The sequence below is a fragment of the Polypterus senegalus genome, chromosome 6 (genome assembly GCF_016835505.1).
Source record: "Polypterus senegalus isolate Bchr_013 chromosome 6, ASM1683550v1, whole genome shotgun sequence".
Classification (NCBI taxonomy): Eukaryota; Metazoa; Chordata; class Cladistia; order Polypteriformes; family Polypteridae; genus Polypterus; species Polypterus senegalus.
Window position 1 is genome coordinate 122,668,423 of NC_053159.1, and position 24,049 is coordinate 122,692,471.

The 24,049-nt window shown below is 38.9% G+C and overlaps 1 protein-coding gene across 1 annotated transcript in view; it reads right to left on the bottom strand.

The window, feature by feature from the left end:
* The window catches only part of LOC120530660 (dynein beta chain, flagellar outer arm-like), a 71,087-nt gene that overhangs the window by 14,287 nt on the left and 32,751 nt on the right, over positions 1 to 24,049 (bottom strand). The window contains exons 11-20 of the mRNA XM_039755084.1: positions 21,961 to 22,080; positions 16,851 to 17,018; positions 16,561 to 16,664; positions 16,391 to 16,469; positions 12,816 to 12,941; positions 12,293 to 12,457; positions 11,737 to 11,972; positions 10,553 to 10,766; positions 5,455 to 5,622; positions 4,928 to 5,023 (exon numbers count right to left, since the gene is read on the bottom strand). Coding sequence (XP_039611018.1) covers positions 4,928 to 5,023; positions 5,455 to 5,622; positions 10,553 to 10,766; positions 11,737 to 11,972; positions 12,293 to 12,457; positions 12,816 to 12,941; positions 16,391 to 16,469; positions 16,561 to 16,664; positions 16,851 to 17,018; positions 21,961 to 22,080 — 1,476 coding nt within the window. The remainder of the gene's footprint in view (positions 1 to 4,927; positions 5,024 to 5,454; positions 5,623 to 10,552; positions 10,767 to 11,736; positions 11,973 to 12,292; positions 12,458 to 12,815; positions 12,942 to 16,390; positions 16,470 to 16,560; positions 16,665 to 16,850; positions 17,019 to 21,960; positions 22,081 to 24,049) is intronic.

Below are 24,049 nucleotides of genomic sequence, written 5' to 3' on the forward strand. Positions count from 1 at the left end.
ATGAGGGCTACATCTGCAAGAGATGCCAGCTGATCCAGCACCTTGAGCTCAGGGTCTCTGAACTGGAGGAGGAGTTGGCTGACCTGCGTTGTAATAGAGAATTGGTAGACTTGGCCCAGGTGTCCTTTAGAGAGATAGTGTGCACCCCTAAGGTGGCGCGGGAGGAGATTCCAGACCAGACAGGTAGAAATAGGTGGGTCACGGTCACAAGGTGTAAGGTAAAGGGTGCACACTGGCCGGGGGCATCAACCCCAGAATTAAAAGTGTCTAACCATTATCATGTCCTAGCAGAGCTGGACGGAGACTCTGATAATTCTGAGGTGGTAGGCAGGGTTGAGGAGCCCCAACGGGCCACCTCAAAACAAGTTCCCAAAAAGACAGAGGTGATAGTTGGGGAATTAATCATTAGGGGGATTGAAGCGCAGGTGTGCTCCAGAGAGAGAGAGTCTCGTACGGTGTGTTGCCTTCCGGGAGCACAGGTGGCAGACCTCCCTGGAAGAATGGATAGGCTCTTGGCCAGAGCGGGTGTGGATCCAGTTGTCATTTACCATGTTGGAACAAATGACATACATAAGGGTAGTCTGTCAGTTCTGCGATCCAAATTCAAAGAGTTAGGTACCAAGCTGAGGAGCAGAACTGACAAGGTAGTCTTCTCCGAAGTTCTGCCTGTGCCAGCGCCAGTCCAGGTAAGATTGAGGAGATTAGAAGGCTTAATGCGTGGTTCAAATCTTGGTGCAGGGTAGGACGGTATAGGTTTATGGGGCATTGGGACTCCTTTTGGAACAGATGGGACCTGTTCCGCCGTGACGGGTTACATCTGAACGGAGGGGCACCAATGTATTGGGGAGGCGTATGTGTAGGCTAGTCGAGGATTGTTTAAACTAGGGAATGGGGGCAGGGAGTTTAGGACAGGCCAGGTTTAGATCTATACATGGAAGAACAAACAATGGTGTAGAAATAAAAATGCATAGTAATGTAAATTTTAAGCACACATAAAGATAGAAGGATTAACACATTAAAAATAGCTTGCCTTAATGCTAGAAGTATCAAAAATAAGGTAAGTGATTTGGAGTTGTATGTAGCAGAGCATAATTATGATATTATAGCAATAACGGAAACCTGGCTAAATAACAAAGATGGGGATGAGTGTAACATAGAGGGATACACATTTTTAGGAAGGATAGACAGAACAGAAAAGGAGGTGGGGTTGCTGTTTATGCCAAACAGGAATTAAATGTAAGTCATCTTCAGTTGGATGATGAGCCCCATCTTAGTGAGGACATGTGGCTTCGCCTGGAAAATATTAGGGAAAAGGTCTCATTTTAGGAGTGTGTTATAGACCACCCAATTCAGACAGTAATTTCAACACACATCTTTTAGTAATATCAAAAGGCAAGTTTACAGGGGATATTATAGTCATGGGGACTTTAATTATCCAAATATTAACTGGGATAACCTTACAGATGGAGGAGCACAAGAGCAGGAGTTTTAGAAGTAATCAGCGACTGTTTTTAGCACAGCATGTTAAAGCACCAACACGGGGTGAAGCCTGTCTGGATTTAGTATTTTGTAATAATCAGGATAGAATTGAGGGTGTAGAGGTGATTGAACCACTAGGGTCAAGTGACCATAATGTAATACAATTCTCAGTATTTTGTAAGAGTACAGATGCAAAGACTAAAATTGTTAAGTTGAACTTTAGTAGGGCTAATTTTGAGCAGATGCGACAAAGTCTAAGTAGGATCGACTGGGATAAGCTTTTAAATGTGGAGACAGTCGAGGAGCAGTGGAACAGGTTTAAAATGTTTTACATGTAATGCAGGACAGATACATACCTAAATTTGGAAGTAATAGGAAACTAAAAAATCTAAAATAAAAAAACATGGATTAATAAAGATTTAAAAAAGAAGTTGCAAAGGAAAAAACTGCTGTATAAGGTATATAAGACTAATGACTGCAAAGAGAATCATAGAGCATATGAGAACATGAGGGCAACCATTAAGAAGGATATCAGAGAGGCTAAAAGACAGTTGGAGAGGAATATAGCAGATAAGGCAAAGAAGACCCCAAGAGATTCTTTCAGTATTTTAGTAGTAAAAGAACAGTTAAGGAGGAGGTCAAGTTCATCAGGAATAGTAAAGGGGAATTAAAAGATACAGACAATGAAATAGCAGATGCCCTAAACTTACATTTTTCTGAGGTGTTTACAAGTGAGCAAGTGGATAACCTCCCAGAGGTAAACAACTACTAAGGAGGTACTGAGGGATTTGGAAATTGTAGAGGGAGAAGTGCTGCTCAGATTAAATAAGATGAAATCAAACAAATCACCAGGCCCAGATAATATTTATCCTCGTGTTCTTAAGGAGGCTAGTGAGTACATATATAAACCCTTGACACATATTTTTAGGAAGTCACTGTGCACTGGAGAGATTCCAAAGGACTGGAAAATGGCAAATATCATCCCATTATATAAAAAGGGTGACAGGGCAGATCCAAGCAACTATAGGCCAGTAAGCTTAACAAGCATCACAGGAAAATTAATGGAAGGAATTATTAAGGATAAGATTGAGCAACACATGGCAAGGACAGGAGTTATTCTGAACAGTCAGCATGGGTTCAGAAGAGGGAGGTCGTGTTTTACTAACATGTTGGAATTCTATGAGGAGGCAACAAAAGGATACGATCAAAGTGGAGCTTATGATATTATTTATCTGGACTTTCAGAAAGCATTTGATAAGGTGCCACATGAGAGGTTGGGCATCAAGTTAAAAGAAGTGGGAGTTCAGGGTGATGTTTTTAGATGGGTGCAGAATTGGCTCAGACACAGGAAGCAGAGGGTGATGGTGCGAGGAACCTCATCAGAACTGGCGATGTTAAGAGTGGTGTTCCACAGGGGTCAGTGCTAGGGCCGCTGCTATTTTTAATATATATAAATGATTTAGATAGGAATATAAGTAACAAGCTGGTTAAGTTTGCAGATGATACCAAGATAGGTGGATTAGCAGATAATTTGGAATCTGTTATATCATTACAGAAGGACTTGGATAGCATACAGGCTTGGGCAGATTTGTGGCAGATGAAATTTAATGTCAGTAAATGTAAAGTATTACACATAGGAAGTAAAAATATTAGGTTTGAATACACAATGGGCGGTCGGAAAATCAGAGTACACCTTATGAGAAGGATTTAGGAGTCATAGTGGACTCTACGCTATCAACTTCCCGACAGTGTTCAGAAGCCATTAAGAAGGCTAACAGAATGTTAGGTTATATAGCACGATCTGTGGAGTACAAGTCCAAGGAGGTTATGCTCAACCTTTATAATGCACTGGTGAGGCCTCATCTGGAGTACTGTTTGCAGTTTTGGTCTCCAGGCTACAAAAAGGACATAGCAGCACTAGAAAAGGTCCAGAGAAGAGCGACTAGGCTGATTCCAGGTCTACAGGGGTTGAATTATGAGGAAAGATTAAAAGAGCTGAGCCTTTACAGTTTAAGCAAAATAAGATTAAGAGGTGACATGATTGAAGTGTATAAAATTATGAAGGGAATCAGTACAGTGGATCAAGACTTGTATTTTAAAATGAGTTCATCAAGAACATGGGGACACAGTTAGAAACTTGTTAAGGGTAAATTTCACACAAATATTTGGAATTTGTATTTTTCACAGAGAACCATAGACACTTGGGATAAGCTACCAAGTAGTGTTGTAGACAGTAAGACTTAAGGGACTTTCAAAACTTGACTTGGTTTTTTTGGAAGAAATAAGTGGATAGGACTGGCGACCTTTGTTGGGCTGAATGGCTTGTTCTCGTCTAGAGTGTTGTAATGAAGAAGGATCAGTTGAGGCCAAGATTTCTGGTTGTGGGTTTGGCATTTTATTATGTAGCAAAAACACTGTGATAGAAAGATGACTTTTCTTTTTTAATGTAAAAAAGCTGTATAAAATGATAAAAGGCCTTTAAGATTCTCCTTGAATTTCATTAATTTTTCTTCATATTGAAGAAAGAAGTCTGCAAGGCATAATGCCATGGCTAGCTTTTCTAACCTGCACATCTTCAGTACCTCCTCTTGTTTAGGAGGTGTCTGAGAAAGAGATTTCATCTCATCAACTGCCTTCCACAAATCCACGAATACAGATCTCATTAATACAGAGACCCAATTGTATATGAAACTACTTCATAAAAATTTCTGTTTTATCCTATGCCATAAACCTACAATGCTAGGTGTCATTTTCCTTGTCTAGGATACAGTTTTGACCCCCTCTCTGTCTATGAAGTCCTAAAAAGTAGCAGGATAGATTTAAAGTTTTCAAAGTATGCATATTCATCAAATATATATATAGCTAAATCTAAAATTCACATGTATTTTTGCTTAAACTGGGAAGCCTGAATAAAATTTTTGTTGGATAAATCTTCTCAGGTCAATTACAGAATATTCAAGTCTATGGTTTTTCCATTGGGTTGACCAATAAGTGGTTATGGCTAACTGCAAATGTCAAATGAAAGAAATTAATTTTGACTTCAAAAGGTTCACTGGTGGTCAAACACCCAAGGCAGGTCCAAGCAAATGACATTAAGTGTAAAGCAAAAAACTGAATTCAAATCAACAAGAGAGACAAGAGTAAAAATAATTTTGGGGTAAGTTTAAGAAAGATAAAAGGTTAAGCAAGGTGATCATCCAAGGAGGTTATTGTAGTCGAAGGAAGTTATTGAACTAGAGAATTTCTTTGCCTGACCACAAGCGTTACCTAGATTCTGCTGGCCCTATTTAGTGGTAATAAAAGCACACAAAAATATCAAATTTCATCAGGTGACCCTCCATCCTCCTACTCTCATGTTTGACATTTCCCTTGCATCTTGGCACATCTATTCTCAGGAGAGGCTTGTGTCGGCCAAGTGAAAGATTTATGATATGAATTATACACATACCTGGCAGCTGGAACACCCATCTTGCACCTTGTCCATAATATGGCCAACTAACTGAATGATCTCTTTATCGGCTGCCACATATTCATGGTAGCCTCCCTAGAATAAAAGGGACACAATTGATCAGTCAATCTTCATTTTATATGGAAAAGATTAGTGAATTAATCTTCACAATAGATTCTTTGCAAAGCAAATAACATTATACCTCAAAGCAACAGGATAAAATACATTGTTATTCAATTTATTTATGCATTACAAGGAAACAATCCTTGAATAGCCTTCGCAGATAAACCTAAATGGACAGACCAACTTAAAAGTGTGAGTTGAAAGTACATTATAATCAAGATCAGTACAGCTGGTTCAAAAGAATCACTTGCAGAAAAAAGTTATAGCATAGCCAAATAAAATGCAAGAATTTAAAACTCTAGGAATACAGAAACAGAAAGACAAAAGACCTTCACCAAGAGAGGTGATTGCATTGAGGATGTCTACATATAAAGCACAATTGGTCCCAACTTGTTTTATTATACCTGAGTAGTTGAAGAGATCATGGTCACCAGAGCACCTCGGAGTAGAAAAGCCTTTAGCCATGCACGTACATGTTCTAAAACACTCTGCTCAGCTGTACTTTCATCCAGAGGAGGAGAAAATGCCACATTGCCATCAACCAAGTCAACATGGATTTGCAGAATGGGTACCTGCTAGAAAGAATGAGAGACACTCGAACAAGTTGGTATACAGCAATGTTTCTTTTCAATTAAAGAGATTTTACAAATCTAGCTAGGTTTCTCTGATCAAACATGAGCACCCTGGGACTACATTCTATTTCCTAGTACGGATCTTCATTTTCCTTTTCAGATTTCCAGCTCACTGACGTTTAAGGAAGAATCACAAAGGTAATGGTATGAAATAAGCCATATCAAGCTTTCCAAAATGTTTTATAACAAGTTAGGCACCTATAGGCCAGTGTCCGAATTTTAGAAATGGAACCCTGTGTCCAAGCTTGAAAGCCTGATATTCTGTCATTACTATTATGACCTTTGTATCTTGATCATTCAACTTTGGCATCATCCTAGCATGTAAGGACTGGACCACTATTTAAACTAAATAGTCATTTACTGTTGCAAGTGTTAAAACTAACTATGTCTTTTTACTTTTTCATGTGCAAAACAGTCCACTTAGCATAAACTGCAAGAAAAGTCCCACAAAGGAATAATAACGTCTACTTGCTGCATGCAAAGGTCACTGTTAATTTTACTTCAAAATGATTTCCACAAAATTGGCTGTACTGTAAAGCACTCAGGGTACGCAGTATGTCCCTGGTCTTGCATGATTTCACACATTAACTGAACAATGCTCTTAAATCAGTTGTTTAATTATTATTGGACTAAATAGCTCCTGTTCTATTTGTCACCAGAGCTTTCACAATCTTCAGATTTTTTCATGTGGCACAAGTGCCCTCTCCTGTTACCTGGATGGAATTGCACACACTCTAACTACAGTATTCCCTTTAGGATTCTCCAAAAACAATACAGTAAGTCACTACCTGCTTACATTGCTGTTTAAAAAGGTATTGGAGTACAAATGTTATCACAAATGTTTTAGAAATAGCTAATGATAGACAGGCATTAAGGTCAAAGATCACAGCATCGGCACACTTCCAACATTAGACCACCTGCCCCATTACTCTTACATTATGTGCTGCCTGTCATGATGAACACATATCCCAAAGCACTTTATAGAACTCAGCTTCCAGAGGTAGATATTGAATAATTTGACGATTTGCTCAGAGATACACTGGGAGTTTAAATTATAATGTGACCTTATAATCACGTAGTGTCAAGTCACAATACATAAGCCTCAAGGCTCCATTAAATTGAATTCAGTTTTTAGTTCACTTGTTCTCCTGCTGTGAAAGGCAGTTTTCATTCTGAACAATTTCCTTATTGCAAGCTTATCTTTACCAATAACTGAAAATGACATTTATTTTAGGTATCTTATTTGTTCTCAGCAATAATATTTAAAGAAGAGGAAACCATTTATTACTGTAACTCATTCATGTATTTGCTTCATTATACTTAAATTTTTGGTTTCAGTGTTTCAAACCAGCTATCTGTAAGAGAAGCAGTGAGGTAATGAAGACCTTTCCTAAATAATAGATGGAAATGTGGCTAGAGATCAGCTGATACTAGGCAGCCTATCTTTCTTGTCTCAAAGACTCAGGTAAGAATCTAGAGATTTGTGATCTATGCATTGTTTGCAGCAAATTTGTTCATGAAATTTTTACTTGAAAATTTGCTGTACAGCCGTCTTAACTAAGCATTTTTTTCCTAGTGATCCATGATGCTTTGCAAGGCCAGCATGACATCACAGATCTCAGAGTCTGCCAGTGAAAGCCAGACCACAGCTGCAGAATAGAGAGCAGAGGCTCACACCCAGATGCAAACAGTTGGCAGTTCTTCCTCTTCCATCCCTTTCCCTACTTCTCCAGTTAGCGTACAGTGCAATTCTACCATCATGCAGATGCAAAAGTGTAAGTGGCCCCTCCCGTCCCAGCTACTCCCAAGTCTAAATGGGCACTTGGCAAAGTTTATGGCAATGCAGCTCCTGTCCTATTGGCTGGTTCACATGGTTCTGTTCTGCCAGCTGATGCTGCGGCAACCTGTACTTTGTAATTCTGCCTGACATTCATAAAAATGAATGACTCATGGATCAGTGGAGATTTGCAGCACCCTACTGCTGATTCCAGGAACTAGATGGGTCCCTTATCTGTCCCTTATTATTGCTATCCTTCTAGTTTTCTGTAACTTTTATATGCACTAGATGTGTGGGGGCTAAGCCTAGGTGAATTCATGCTTCCTGCTCCTGTTGCCACTGAAAGAAATTTTACTATTGTACTATTTAATTCCATTAATTGTTGGAATTTATCAAGTCAAGAATTCCACAAATAAAATTAAAATAGTTCTTTAAAGAAAACACTCTTAACTTTTGAACTATAAAATCTTTCGAGACCAAAGCCAGACTTGATTAATTTTCAACAGAATTCAGGTACACTTCTGTCCTTCTGAAATTAAAAGAATTCAAACGCATCCTGTGCAGTGCTGACCCCCTGCAGAGGGATGGGGCTGCATGACGTCTGGGGCAAGCATTTCAGATGGGTTCTGCCAATTGCATCACACAAATTAATCACTTATAAAGGTTTTTATTACAGTGAGATATGAGATGTGCGCATGACCTCTGGTGATCCAGTATTTCTTCCGACTTTTGTCTGTGTGAAAGTGTTTTTTCCCTGTAACTGAGCCAGGTCTAGAAAGCAACAACTCAGCCTGATATGTGACATAATTTTATCCCAGGTAGGCACAGTAGTGCACTGCTGCCTTAAAGCTCAGGTCACATTTTCCGCCACAATAATCAGCCCAGCATAGTTGGCAGATGTTTCCCCAGCCCTCAGGGACTTTTAAAAGGCCATTGTACCATTATAACTGACTGAAAACTAGTTCAGTTTTTCTTTTACTATTGACTTTCATGCATTTCGCAGAGTTTGAAGAAATTCATAAACCTTTCTGTGATTTCACAGACCTTGCACAAAGCAAATTCATCAGAGGTGGCTCATCACTAAGATGAAGCAAAATAACAACAGATGTTCCTCAGTTGCTCTGTGTTTCTGTTATTAACAAGTCAGCTAATATGTTAGTGTCCTGTGAGTTTTTCTGCCCTGGTTTACATAGTGTTTCATGCTAGCCTGACATCTCCAAGCGTGACAGTTCACGAAACAGTTGGAGACCCATGAATGGGCTTCAAAGTTGGTCTTATTTTCTCACATGGAATAGTAAGTGTTACAGCTAGGGACCAGTGAATGATCGAAAGCTGCTGTCGCTCCCAAAGGAAATAGTAATGTAAGTAGCTTCATTTTCTATATACAGTCATATGGAAAGTTTGGGAACCCCTCTCAGCCTGCATAATAATTTACTCTACTTTCAGCAAAAAAGATAACAGTGGTATGTCTTTCATTTCCTAGGAACATCTGAGTACTGGGGTGTTTTCCGAACAAAGATGTTTAGTGAAGCAGAATTTAGTTGTATGAAATTAAATCAAATGTGAAAAACTGGCTGTGCAAAAATGTGGGCCCCCTTGTAATTTTGCTGATTTGAATGCATGTAACTGCTCAATACTGATTACTTGCAACCCCAAATTGGTTGGATTAGCTCATTAAGCCTTGAACTTCATAGACAGGTGTGTCCAGTCATGTGAAAATGTATTTAAGGTGGTCAATTGCAAGTTGTGCTTCTCTTTGACTCTCCCCAGAAGAGTGACACCAAAGATTGTTCAGTATCATGGTTTAGAGGAAGGCTACAAGAAGCTGTCTCAGAGGTTTAAACTGTCAGTTTCAACTGTAAGGAATGTAATCAGGAAATGGAAGGCCACAGGCACAGTTGCTGTTAAACCCAGGTCTGGCAGGCCAAGAAAAATACAGGAGTGGCATATACGCAGGATTGTGAGAATGGTTACAGACAACCCACAGATCACCTCCAAAAACCTATAAGAACATCTTGCTGCAGATGGTGTATCTGTACATCATTCTACAATTCAGCGCAATTTGCACAAAGAACATCTGTATGGCAGGGTGATGAGAAAGGAATCCTTTCTGCACTCACGCCACAAACAGAGTCGCTTGTTGTATGCAAATGCTCATTTAGAAAAGACAGATTCATTTTGGAACAAAGTGCTTTGGACTGATGAGACATAAATTGAGTTATTTGGTCATAACAAAAAGCGCTTTGCATGGTGGAAGAAGAACACCGCATTCCAAGAAAAACACCTGCTACCTACAGTCAGATTTGGTGGAGGTTCCATCATGCTGTGGGGCTGTGTGGCTAGTTCAGGGACTGGGGCCCTTGTTAAAGTCGAGGATAAGATGAATTTAATCCAATATCAACAATATCTTCAGGATAATGTTCAAGCATCAGTCACAAAATTGAAGTTGCACAGGGGTTGGATATTCCAACAAAACAATGACCTAAAACACAGTTCAAAATCTACAAATGTATTCGTGCAGAGGGAGAAGTACAATGTTCTGGAATGGCCATCATCGAAAATCTATGGGATGATTTGAAGCAGGCTGTCCATGCTTGGCAGCCATCAAATTTAACTGAACTGGAGAGATTTTGTATGAAGAATGGTCAGAAATACCTCCATCCAGAATCCAGAAACTCATCAAAGGCTATAGGAGGTGTCTAGAGGCTGTTATATTTGCAAAAGGAGGCTCAACTAAGTATTGATGTAATATCTCTGTTGGGGTGCCCAAATTTATGCACCTGTCTAATTTTGTTATGTTGCATATTGCATATTTGCATAATGGCATAATGGTATATTCATACAGAGCAGGTACAGAGATGACTGAGAAAACAGATGAGATAAAGTTACAAGTGGTCACCTTTGACTCTGAGAAACTACTGATGAAAATTAAAAGTTGATAATCAGGGATTACACAAGTGCAACAACAACAATTCATTTAATAAATATAAAATTTTAAAAATAAAGTTTGAGTAATGGAATATAGCAGTCCAATAATATATTAAATCAATACCAAGAGATTTAAAAATGTTCTGGTGCTCAAGTAACCCTTACCTGTTCTTCTAACAGCAAGTTCAGCATGGAAGCAAGGCTACTCAGTGTAACCCGCTTTAGCCCTTGCAGAACGAGGATGTCCATGTGTTCCGTGAAGCCCTGCCAAGCAGGTGAAGCCTCACTGATGCTTACTGCTTTAAAAGATTGTCCAATCAGTTGATGAATTCTCTGACCATCTGAGATGATTTGTCTTTTCAAGGCACTCTCCACGGTCCTGCAAGAGGTTTGAAAAAAGGAAAAGTAACATGGAGCACAAAACTGGATCAATGGTGTGAGCACGATGCCATAAAAAAAATTAATTGCTTTGCTTTACTGTATGTTTAAACTAATCCATACATTTATGCATTTGCACTTTGTACTGTAATTAGTAGCTTGTAACATTTGTAATTGCAATTTTTTTTACCTCAGTGAAGAACACTATACAAAAATAAAGTGAATCGAATAACTGGGGGAAAACGATAAGTTTAAACAAAAAGCAATTGTCAAACTACATTTTCCATTTTTTAGAAATCACAGCTAAACTTTTTATATAACTATGCAGAAAACACAAGCATAAGTGTGGGTTAGACAAATCAATTAACAGATTGTTGAGTTCACCTGGTATACAACTTAAGTATGTTGCATAAAAGGATCTCACTAGACAAACTGCTTAACCAAATCAAACTTTATTATTGTTGCACAAATAGCAAGGATAAACTTGGAGTGGATGTCCTGTTTTAGAAACTATAGAACATCTAGCCACTAGGGGGGCAGACCAGCCTAACCTGATGCTGGTCCCAAGCCTGAACAAATAGAGAAGGTTAGGATCAGGAAGGGTATCTAGCCGTAAAACTAAGTCAAAACCTTAAATTCCTGTGAACAATAATAAATACAATTATTTTCATCAGCCTTCTAACATCTGAAACATCTTGCCAAGACCACATTGAAAGCTGAGGGAGCTACAGGGATTTTGTTTGCTCTGAGTGGCTGCTCCTATTGAATGAAAGGAGCCGGGGATCCATCAACAATAACATTTTTAATTTAATCTAAGTGAACCTCATTTCTCTTCTTTAAAAAGTACACTGAGACACCAACCATGAACACCAATTAAGTATGGGGATTAAATCAGAAGAAAATAAATAAAATCTGGCTAGTTTAAGAATTCTAGATTGCAAGGTTTTGCACCAAACATGTAAGATGCTCACCCTTGCTCTTGCAGTAATTCTTCCATCGAAGCTGGTTCCCTTGTGCTCCTGCTGCAAAATATGTCCAGTCGCCCTTGAGACCAGGAGTTGGAAAGAGTCAAGATCTCCAAGCAGTTGTTCCTCACTGTGCTGAATGTGAAGTAGAGGTCAGTACATATAAGAGACGATGCCTGCTCGATGAAATCAGCACTGCTCTCTGTATTCCATGTGTAGATGCTCAGTCCACTCTGCAGCAGCTATAAAAACAGCAAAAGCGCAATGGATCATCTAAGAGTTTCCATGATTGAACCAAAAGCTTTTTTAATGAAAAGACAAAATATTCAACTCTATAAATGTATACTCCTATAAATAATTTGAGAAATTAGTAAAGGCTAAAGGGTGTTTAATGAAAGCTAAGCCTTATCAGTGCATTATTTATGTCTGCTCTTTTCTTTAAGATCTTATGAAAGCTAAAAAAGTGAAAAAAGAGCTAGTATCCTTCAAAGTCAGTATTATCAATGTAGAGATGATGATTTTCCTCCACTGATAGGTCAATATTCAGGGCAGTCCTTCTTACCGTCTGGGCCGTAGAAAGCATGTTCTCCAGAAGCCCCTTTTCATAGTCATGGATGTTTCTCGTTATTTCATTATACTTGCAAAGGACAGTTTCCAACCTGGCAGCTTGTTCCCACAGCCGATTCACATGTTCATTTTTCAAAAATGTTTCTACAGATTCATGTAACTGTAAAGATCATTTCAGATGAATAAGAACACATATAAACATAATAGAATTTTTGCAGCAAATCTGAAGATACAGAGAACAGCTGAAATGAAGTCAGGCATTTTCAAGTGGGTGCATAAAATATTTAATTTTCAAAATTTGATACATTATCCTCTGTAGTCTAGTCTTCCCTCACTTCTGGTCTGGCTGTTTCTCTAAAACTCATCTTTTCTACTGCCTATCTGAAAACACATCATAGCTCTAGGGAGCTCGGGTCATCAGAGTACTAATGCAATCTCGCAGATTTGAATCAAGGCTTACAGAGAGCCCACAGCTTCATGTTTCATTGGCTGCTTGTCTTAAACAAACTACCACTTACATGTATATGAAATGGAGCCTGGCGGAAGTAGTTGGCCTCTCGTAGCAGCAGAACAAAATCTGGATCCAGATTCAATTCTACAGAGAATGGAGAATCTTCTAGTTCATCTTTCTTATCAGAAATAACCTGTAAAATAACATGATTTTTTTTTCAGCTTAATATTGGCCACATTGAGAGAGCTAAACACAGGATTTGAGGATTATAGATAAATCCATTAGGAAATGTATTCAATTTTTATTTATTTAGGTACTAATTGTATAATCCTGTGCTGTAAAAAGCACAGGGTCCTAGAAACTATTGAAATCGTCAGAAAAAAAATTGAAATGTAGAGATGTCAGTTAATTGAAAGGAACTACTCTGGGCATCCCTCTCCTAGGAGGTTTCGTTTTACCAACATGTTTGCATCATTTGTGCACTAGCGGCTAAGCAACTTTCTTCACAGGTTTTGTTTTGCCGACGTGCTTGCCTCACTTGTGTATTAGTAGCGGGAGGAAAAGTAAAAGGGAAACCGTTTTGCCGATGTTAGCAGCTAAGTCTTTGTCTTTCTCCTGAGATTTCATTTTGCTGACGTGCTTGCCTCGCTTGTGTTATTAGTGGCTAAGCAAGTTTTCTGTTTCCTCAGAGGTGGAGCCCTTACCCCCCACTCCACCTCTCACTTCAGGGTCCAGACTGACACACACACTTCCATGAGTAGACATTTATATATAAGGTGTGTTTTCGGCCACTCCCTGTCACCTCCTGTCAGTAACTGTATATGGCATAAAAAGCCTTTTTTGAATATTAACAATCAAATCACCACATAAACTTGTCCATTGTCCCGAGTGAACTCTCTACTACAAACCACGGGACAGCAGAGGAAAAAAGGTGAAAAACAAAACTTAAGTGAATATGAACTTGAGCCATTACTGACTGAAGTGAAGAAACACAAAAAATTATTTTTACTGTTTTTTATTTTTCTTTTTTTTCAGGAGTTACAAATAAAAAAAGAGGGGAATTGAAAGGAGAAAACAACAGCAAGGTGTCACCCTAATAATAATAATAAAATAACAATAATACATTTTATTTATATAGCTCCTTTGTGTCCAGACCAACACTAGTACAGAAAGTGAATTGATGGCAGTCTGCATATACAGAAGTGAGAAATATTAAAAGCATTCTTACTGAATTTGTATCAAAATAAAATAATTTTGCCAAGTAAATGCTGATATTGCAATACTAATATCTTTACATTCAACGTACAACATCCAAACATGGTTGAATTGCCATTGCGTTGATGTCCTTAGGCCATCCATGTTTCTGCACAATATTGTGCAGCACTGTCCAAGCTATCACAATGGGGCAAATCTTTGTGTCCAAAGAGTCCAAACAATGGTGTCTACACCTTTTAATGACTTAATGGTTCATTCTTTTAACCAGTTGGTCTTGTTATGTATACACTGTCACCTGTGGGAAAGACTATAGAAGTTGTTTATAATGTAGTGAATTTAATTGAAATCCAACTAATCAGGTTTATTTACCAAGAAGTCAACCATCACACAGAGCATGACCCTGAAGTCTGCTTCCCATTCTACCATTTAATAAAATAAAGCAATTGTGGGTTGAGCTGTGAAATAACATTAAATATGTTTGATCATCATATACAGTACTAGTTGCATATTAATTGAGTGAAAGTGCTTTCTGTTTAATACAGCAAATGAATTATGTGATGGTGCCTTTATTGCAACACATGGGCAGTCATTTCCATTAATTACATCAGGAAAATCATTGGGATATTGCATGTATCTGGGCAACATCTTTCATATACCAAAAATGCAGGTGGTCTGACAAAAGTCAAGGTGATTGCAAGATTTCTGACTGGTCAACGTTGAATAACACCCACTGCCAAATGCCTTTAGGTTGCAAAAATTTGGAATGGAACAGGGATTATATGATTTCTTCCTGATGGTCTCTATAATGTTGTAGCAATGCTACTAGTAGTTAGAACTGCATCTCCCAGCAGTTCTTGCATGGGCTGTTGGGGTCAAAGGTGGCCAGAGGGGTTTAAAAGGAGGGCAGGTGTCAAAGAAGAAAAAAACGTTTGTTTTGTTTTGGTGCTATGTGTGTTACGTTAATCTGTCGTGCTGCCTGCTGTTATTTGAACCTCAATTAATTATTGTGTCCTGGACTGTATTCGTTTGTTGGGGTCTGGATCGTCTGTCTACCTGTGCACTGAGGACTGTGTTGGAATCCTGAACCATCCATCCGTCGTCATCCTTTCAGCAGCTACCAGTAGGACTGCTTTTTCCATTCCCTTTCTACATACAGATCACTGGACTCAATCTCGTCACTCATTTCATCTGGTTTGGTTCTTTCATGGACTTTGCTGTGTGTTGTGTTTATATGTTAAATGTAATATCGCCAAAGGGGTCAGGGGTGGTATTATTGTTTTCATTTAGTTAATTTAATTTCATTATATTCTTAATTGTTTAATGTTCCCAGTGTGCTTTATTTGGTCTCTGTAGTAGGGTGTGTGTGTCGTTCCAAGTCTGCGGTTGTCCCTGGTAATCCTCCACAAAAATAAATAAATCACAGTCATTTTTAATGGTGTGAATCTTAGCGGCTCCTGACCGGTACAATGTAAGCTCCAATTCAGCACACAACTCGAAGTGGACAATTGTAAGAAGTCTAAATCAGCATAAACATGTGTTATCATGAGGCAAAAAACTATTGTGAGATCTGAAAACTCGCTTTATCCTGTCATTGGTGATATCCCTCAAAAGAGCTAAAGCTGCCATTGCCATTTACTGTATGTGGTGCAACACACAGCACACTCATTTTCTAGGCAAAACATATGCATTAAATGTGATGACCAACACTGAAGGCAGCCGTACAGGCAGGACATGTCAGTTAACTAAGATATAATTAGTTCAACAACATCAGAAAGTGATTTATGCCCCACTGAAATGCACAATGAAGTAAGATTTGCTGTTCACTTCATTGTACTGCTGCCTGGAGATGCTAAAATGCCAGCACCAAAAAGTATGCATAGGATTTATGGATGGTCAAAACTTGCTGTAACTTTAAGCTAATTTCCACTGCAAGTTAGAGTTTTATAATTCCCAACATTTGTGTAAGAAATGGCTTACTCACATTTCTAAGCATAAGCATGTTTATACATGAGGTCCCTGGTGCTTGCAATTTGTATTGTGAAGACGATGTGTTAAATGTTACAGAAGGAAAAAGTGAAATTGAAGGGAAACATAATGAGATTGTGAGATATCCTGTTCTGAAAACTGATAGTGTCATAAAAAGGGAAAAAAGCTTTTTCAGGTAGGCAAGCAGAATATCTTAGGTTGTGTTTTGTGCCTTCCTGCATGTGTGTGTATGCCACTGCTTTACTTGGTTTTTGAAAAGATGCTTCAAACCTGTCACTATAGACATTGCCGTATTAGAATTAGGATATCAAGTGAGCTTATTAAAAATTCATAGTAACACACAGGTATGTGGGTCAGTGGCAGGTATCTATATACTGCCAGTTTCTCTTGATAATTATAATGAACATGCAGTCTGTTATATGACTCAAAGATGATTCTCACCAATAAAGGCTTCTTAATTGCTTGGCTTAGGTCCATCTCAGCAGTCTGTAACCAGGAGTCCATTGTTTCTTTCTCATACCTGTTCAGTAAAGATAAGAAAGAGAGAATTAGGTATAGAATAAGATTAAAGGGTATTTCACCCAATACCTACTTAGTATTGGCCGCCCCACCTTTGCAGCTCTTCCATAGTGTCGGAGTACAAATGTCTGAGTTTCCAGCCAAAATCGCCTTTCAAAGAATGAGGCAGAACATCTTTCAGTTTGTGCATTGGCTCCTAAAAATAAGAGGCAATTTCTTTTCAGGTTGCCGTTTTTTGTCTTAAGCTAAAACTTCAAAACTCGCATCACTCTTTTCCAGATTCCAGCAGATCTTGGCCAAGCCAGTTACCTGCATTACTGTAAAGTGGAAAATGAAGCCACTTTTGAGCTTTCATTTCAGAAATATTTCAACCAATACATACCGAGATCCTGTCCTGTAAGCCCTTCAAGCAGCGCAGCTTATTGACTGTGGGTGGCGCAAGAGAGCGCCCACAAGCATTCCGACACATTTCCTGGTAGGAGGACTTCACCTGTGTCACCTCATCAATCAGCATTGATAAAAGCTGCTGTTCTTTGACTTTTAAATGTTTCTAGTAATGAAACAAGAAAGAATGTCACTCGAGAAAGAAAGAAGCTGTACCATCATCAGCACTGGTATATGATTAGACGTGACTGTTAAGTACATTTGTACTGTAATATGAAAGTCGATTTATTGTCATTGTAAACGCACAAGAGCAGATACAACCAAATGGGTATTGTGAGCTTTCAGCTACAATAATGTTGCAAAATACTTGGACTACCACAAAGAAGCCAACAATTGCATAACATATACAATATATTACACTCTACATGCATTGCAGTATGACGTACAGTATATATAAGTATATTAATTACATTTTACTGATATAATATAATACTGAATTTGATGAAGTGCAACAGTTGTGTAAAGTAGGTAGATACACAATAAATGCTTAAAATTGTGGGTGGATACAAATTAAAGACAGGACTCTTGATCCATGAATGACAGAAAGAGGGGAGTTCAAGTCAAAAAGTCAGTATCTTGAGTGTTTGGGTTGGCTGTTTATGTAAGCAATGATAATTCTGAAAGTAACTGCCTGACAATATTTTATCCATGGGGACAACACTGTTCACAATTCAGATCTGTTATATAATAAACTTCTTTCTCTCTATTCTGCATGAAAACCTCAGATGAAAATTTTTTCTCATTGTGGTTTCTCAGTAACCACAAAAAAGTCCATTACGTAAGTAACATATAAAAGAGGTTAGGAGCACGTGCTGATACAGCTGTATTGAGGATTTGTTCTGTTCTGTGTATTGTATTGTATTGGCCCCCTTCTTTTGACACCCACTGCACGCCCAACCTACCTGGAAAGGGGTCTCTCTTTGAACTGCCTTTTCCAAGGTTTCTTCCATTTTTCCCTACGAGGTTTTTTTGGGAGTTTTTCCTTCTCTTCTCAGAGAGTCAAGGCTGGGGGGCTGTCAAGAGGCAGGGCCTGTTAAAGCCCATTGCGGCACTTCCTGTGTGATTTTGGGCTATACAAAAATAAACTGTATTGTATTGTATTGCCGCACCCACCACACGACAAACCAATTCAGGATCCCAGATTAGGACCTGAGTGCAGCCATGCAACAGGTGACACCTCAGCACCACACTAGTTCAGATGGAGTGGAACCAGTGTGAGGTTTTTATACAGTGATTGGAGTGCCAGTTCTGCCACCAACCACCAGGTTTTTCCCTGCAGGTTGGAGAGCCGACGTGCATGGCTCGATGCATATTAACATCATACCCAGGACAGAGCAATTGCAGGTTAAGGGCTTTGCTCAAGGACCCAACAGAATAGAGCCCCTCTTGGTATTTACGGGATTCGAACGGGCAACCTTCCAATTGCCAGTGCAGATTCCTAGCCACCACTCTGCCCAACATATTAAAAATATATATATACATAGTGTCAGATTGCTGGGGCCCTTACCCAGCCGGGATGCCTGAAAGGACCGGAAGGTGGCATTGATAGCTTCCAGGTCACGAGGGGGCAACCACCCTGGGTTAGGAGAGGACCACGGGAAAGGAGCAAAGATGTTCCAACCCGGTGGGACCCGTGGCCACCGCCAGGGGGCGCCACAGGCCTCAGGAAACCCAGGAGACATTTACTTTTGCCACACTCTTCAAGATGGAGGAACAGCCTTCCAAGGACGTCATCAGACACCTGCAGCACATCCGGGCAGGAATAAAAGGGGCCGCCTTCCTACAGTCTGGGAGCTAGGAGCGGGAGCAGGACGAAGCTCCCATAAGGAGAGGAAAGGTGGCCACGGAAACTGAGAGAAGCCCGAAACACATACATACATATATACACATACATACATACATATATATATACTGTATATATATATACTGTATATAGCAAAATCCCCGCGCTTCGCAGCGACAAAGTACTGCTTTTAAATTTTTATTAAGAAGAAAAGAAAACCTATTTAAACTGAGGGAAAATATACCAATAACTATTTGTTAAGGATTTCTTTGTATACCACGTTGTCAGTTCAGCAGTCTGGTAATAATATGACCAAGCTGTGTACTGAGATTACTTTTGAGAATGCAACGTATAGTTTTGTCCAGGAGGAAAGCAATGTTGCCTCAGATCAATGGCAACCTTTTCTAGGGTGTGTCCCTGAGACTTATTAATTGTCATCGCGAAGCAGAGCCTTACTGGAAATTTGAGTCATTTCAATTGAAATGGGAGATCAGAGGGTACAATGGTGATGCGAGGAATACATTCAGAGTGTGGCGCGCTGCTGTTTTTTTGTGTAGCTGCCTTCACACAGCTTCCCTGCTGCTTTATAAATGAATGCCATATAAGGCCGTTGTTTCTCCTTGCTTCGCGGTTCTGTACTGTTTTATTGTTCGTTTATTATGATTCTTATAGCTATTGTGTAGCTATTCGAGACTTACTGTACTGTTCAGGTACCCATTTTCTTTATTTAATCCGCGACTTGCATGCTATTTTTTGTTCATTTATTACGATTATAGATATTTATTGATTCCCTTCTTTAGCTGACTGCCTGCTCATATAAGGTGCTCCGCTGGTTTTTTGTGAAGCAGCCTTTACACAGCTTCTCTGCTGTTTTATATACGAACAACATATAAAGCCATCCTTTTTCCTTGCTTTGCCAAGGAAGCTGCCTTTTTATGTAATCCACAGGTTCTCCGCTGTTTTATTGTTCGTTTATTACGATTATTATAGTTCTCTTTATATATCACGTTGTCAGTTCAGCACTCTGGTTGTAATATGACGAAGCTGCGCGAGCTCACTCTTGAGAATGCAATGTATAGTTGTCCAGGAGAAAAGCAATCTTGCTTGAAATCAATGGCAACCTTTTGTAGGGTCTGTCCCTGAGACTTCTTACTTCTCATCGGGAAGCAGAGCCTTTAATGGAAATTGGAGGCATCTGAATTGAAATGGGAGATCAGAGGGTATAACAGGGATGCGAGGAATACATTGAGTGTGGAGAAACTCTAGAGACAGCATGTGTATTAACTTGTGGATTTTTCTATGAGTATTTGGTGGTAGCGTGACAAAGTTGCTTCCGCAAGACCACGTTAGCTGTGGAGCTCAGCTCGGAGCATATTCTTTTCCTACCTTCTCAATTGTGTAATGCGTTTTTTGAACAGGTTTGATGCATGGAAGTGATCACTCGTACTGCGTTCAGTCAGTTCACGTGAGCTGCTCTCTTGTGTAAAGTCCATGCCTTTATTTAATGTTAGCTAAGACCCAGCACTTAAAAGTTTCTCGCTACAGCAATTTTAACTCAGTTACTTTTGTAAGTAAGCTGTAAGGAATGAGCCTGCCAAATTTCAGCCTTCTACCTATACGGGAAGTTGGAGAATTAGTGAGTGAGTCAGTCAGTCAGTCAGTGAGGGCTTTGCCTTTTATTAGTATATATATATATATATATATATATATATATATATATATATATATATATATATATATATATATATATATATATATATATATATATATATATATATATATATATAAAGATCTCATCTCCTTATAACCCATAACTGAAGCTTATAATCCTGAAGTGAACTGAATTAGTTTGTTAGATTACTATGAGTTTTCAAAGGGGACAAACTGCCACCATTAACTTAAAAGTAGCTAGCTCTAGGTTATATAAGAATTAATAACATTTAAAAGCTTGTGTCTGTATTTTTATTTTCTCTTATCAGCACAAGACCACTTGTTTTCACTTGCAATGGCCCGGCCTCTGCCTGCCTGCTCGGACAATAGCATGAGGTGATGACAAGCCAAGGATACTGTGAACTATAAGAAAACTTAACACTATTGACTTTGAGATGCTGATGCCTAAACTTTTAGCCTTGAGGGATGCATGTGCAACAAGAAACTAATCGTTTGAGCAGCCTAGTATCATACTGTAGGTACATGTGGGTCCTCCTGATTCCAACTTACTGGTGGGAATCGAGCGATACACAGGAGTAATGTTGGCTAGTTTCAGTCAGATGAGGGACACAAGGCCGAGTGATGGGCAATAGGTAAATGGTGGACTGGAACATTAAGTAATGGTGGGCTTGAACGTTAGATACTGTAATGGTGGGAAGAACCAGAAGGAGGAGAGTATTTTCCATAAGCTCCCCCTCGCCCAAACTGCTCACATGCACTTCATTGAACTGAGTCTGCTTTATGCTTCTTGCAATAAAGTCTTACTGTGAGTTCTCATCCAGAGTTTCTGTGTTTTTTTTTTTTTCTGAAGAAGGAATTCTCCATGACACGTTCACATGGATTTCAGTTTGTATTTCTGTATTCTTTATATCGATTGGCTTCCAAAATGACCCTCACCTTGCACTACATGTGTCCCATAGTAAATTACTTGTAATCAGTGTGGAATCTCTGAACAATCTTGTAATTGTTTGCACTGCAATTTACTTGCAGTGACTAAGCAATGGTGAGATTGTAGCAGCTGCAGTGCTTAAATGTGTCATGCCCTCTGTCCAGAACTCCTTGTGAATTCATTGAAAATTTAATCTAACACTATCTTTAGGAAATAACATAAAAAAGTAAATGCATTTTTGCAATTCTGACCCTTTTTCAACGAATTATTACAAGTAAGAAAATGTGATTAAAAATTTGTAAGTATGCTTTTTTGGTGATTATGTTTTTTATTGTAATTCAATGAAAGGTATGTGTATACTCCTTTTTTGTGTCCAGAAAATGTTTTTCATATTATTTATTAATTGCTTCAATTATTTAGTCATTTATCAATGCCCAAATAGTCAGCAGCCAATGCCATCACTAATAAAAAAAAAATTTAGGGTGATACAAAGTCATGAAATCAAATATCCATTTACATCGCTCGTTCAGTCTGTTTACTATTACCGCATAACTGTTTTCAATCCAGACACACACAAACCAACATATGGCTTTCCTCAGACTGAAAGGACACTACGAAGCACTAATTAAAGGAAGTTCAGCATTCCTTTTTGACTTCCATCATTACCTGGACAAGATCCCTGCCACTAATCCCTTCAAAAACCTGCAGTAATCTCAGCTGTGCTCCAATAGTAGGTGTCTGTTGAAAATCACTTTGGAGGACCTCTGCTATCTGGAATTCCAACTCCTGCAAAACATGAACAAATAAAACTATTACAGCACAAGAAACATTCATAATAGGGTGTCTTCTAAATATTCTTCAAAGATATTGTATAAATCTAAATTGTAGGTTGTGAAAGTAACTTCCTTTTCAAAATCCTTGACATGCTAAAAGGACACTCACACACAATAGAAATATCAGTGGCAGTTATTATTCCGCCAACTGCATGCATCATACGTCTGTTGTGATGGTGTGCACCATTCTGACATGGAAATCTAATGTTTGTTCTCACCAGTGTGGTCACTGATTGGCCAGCTAGTTGCTCAAAAGGTGTAGTTTAAAGTTACGGTGAATAAAGAACACCTCCCTGTGTTTACTTTACAGTCTGTAGCAGAACAGACTTCACATGGATTTAAATATAGAACAATGTTGAGTGCAGCAAATATAATCAATAATTGGTTGTGTCAATGCAGACATATATGCAATTTACTGCTTCAATTCCATATTTTATACACTGATACTGGTATTACATACAAGACGTGCTGAAAGTATGAAAAATTATATGACATGAGAAACAAGGTCTTTTGAAAATGAAACATCAAGAAAGAAATTAGGACAATGATTAATGCTGAAGACCATGCCTAAAGTGTCAGACTATTCAGAGTTTAAAGAGAAAGAGCAAAAATGAAGTACTGTATAATTTTTGGAGCTGTACTGTTTATTAGGCAAGTGTTGCAAATGCGGGTTGGCACCCTGCCCAGGATTGGTCCCTGCATTGTGCCCTGTGTTGGCTGGGATTGGCTCCAGCAGACCCCCGTGACCCTGTGTTCAGATTCAGCGGGTTGGAAAATGGATGGATGGATGTTGCAAATGCTTTTTAAATAAGATGATAAAAAGAGGAGAGTTATAACACCCCTGCTGCTGCTGCTATCTGTTGCTTCTTCATGGTTTAACGTGAGAGTGACATCTTCTTGGAGGTCAGCAGACCATCCAGCCTTTGGGTTTCTTCCTAAAATAAGCCACCTGACCACAACTGGTGAGACAAACCCGAGCCTCAGACCAGAATATCTTTTCCCTGTTACTGTGTGTGCCTTCCCAGATGTTTGTTCCAAGCTAAACCACAGTTTAAAGGCAAGTTTAGTGCTATTTATTCATAATTTTCAAGTGTTTTCTCCTTAGCCACCAGTTTCAAGGTGTATGTGTGGATGTTTTTTGGGATAGCATTACTGTGGAGATAAAAGACCGTAGTTTTCAGGAAGTATGTGCCCTTTCCAGGTACAGTATAAGCAAAGAGATTAAATGCTGGGGTGATCAGACTTGGCTAGCAGATGTGGTTGCTTGACTTGCTTAGTAATATTCAAAGAATAAGTTAAGCTGGTGTCAAACAAAACTGCAAAGCTCTGTTTTTGCCAAAAGTAGAATGGAAAGACCTTTGCAGAAAAGGATGTTAATTGGCACAGATAGTGTGTCCCCATTTGGAAGAGGATGAGCTATAGGGCCCAAGTAATAAAAGAAGAGTGAAATACTAAGCATACTACCGGGTAGATATCAACTACAAAATCTAAAGGGCTCAGTCCTAAATAAAAGTCCAAATCTTCTGAAATTTTAGACATTGGCACAAATAAAGAACTTTGTCTGGCAAAGCTGGAGTAACAAGACCTAACTGTTTCAAGAGTAAGAAACACTTCCCTAGATCCAGAATACATTTGTGTGTTTCAGGAGAAGATTAGTGACAAAAGGTACAAAGTCCCAGATTTGAGATTACAATGAATGAACAGGGGATGAAGAACAAAAAGGTACACAACACTGCAAATTACTCACTATATTCTAGCTAGAATGCAAGTAACATTGCCACTCTGATGACTCCCACTTCTGCATTTAACAGTGGGTCTGCAGTTTTCATCTGTTTATTTGATCTGCACCCATTTGAAACCCAAGTGCAAACAAAACAACAAGGAAATAAAATGACTTCTCATGGGACATAGTAGACATATCC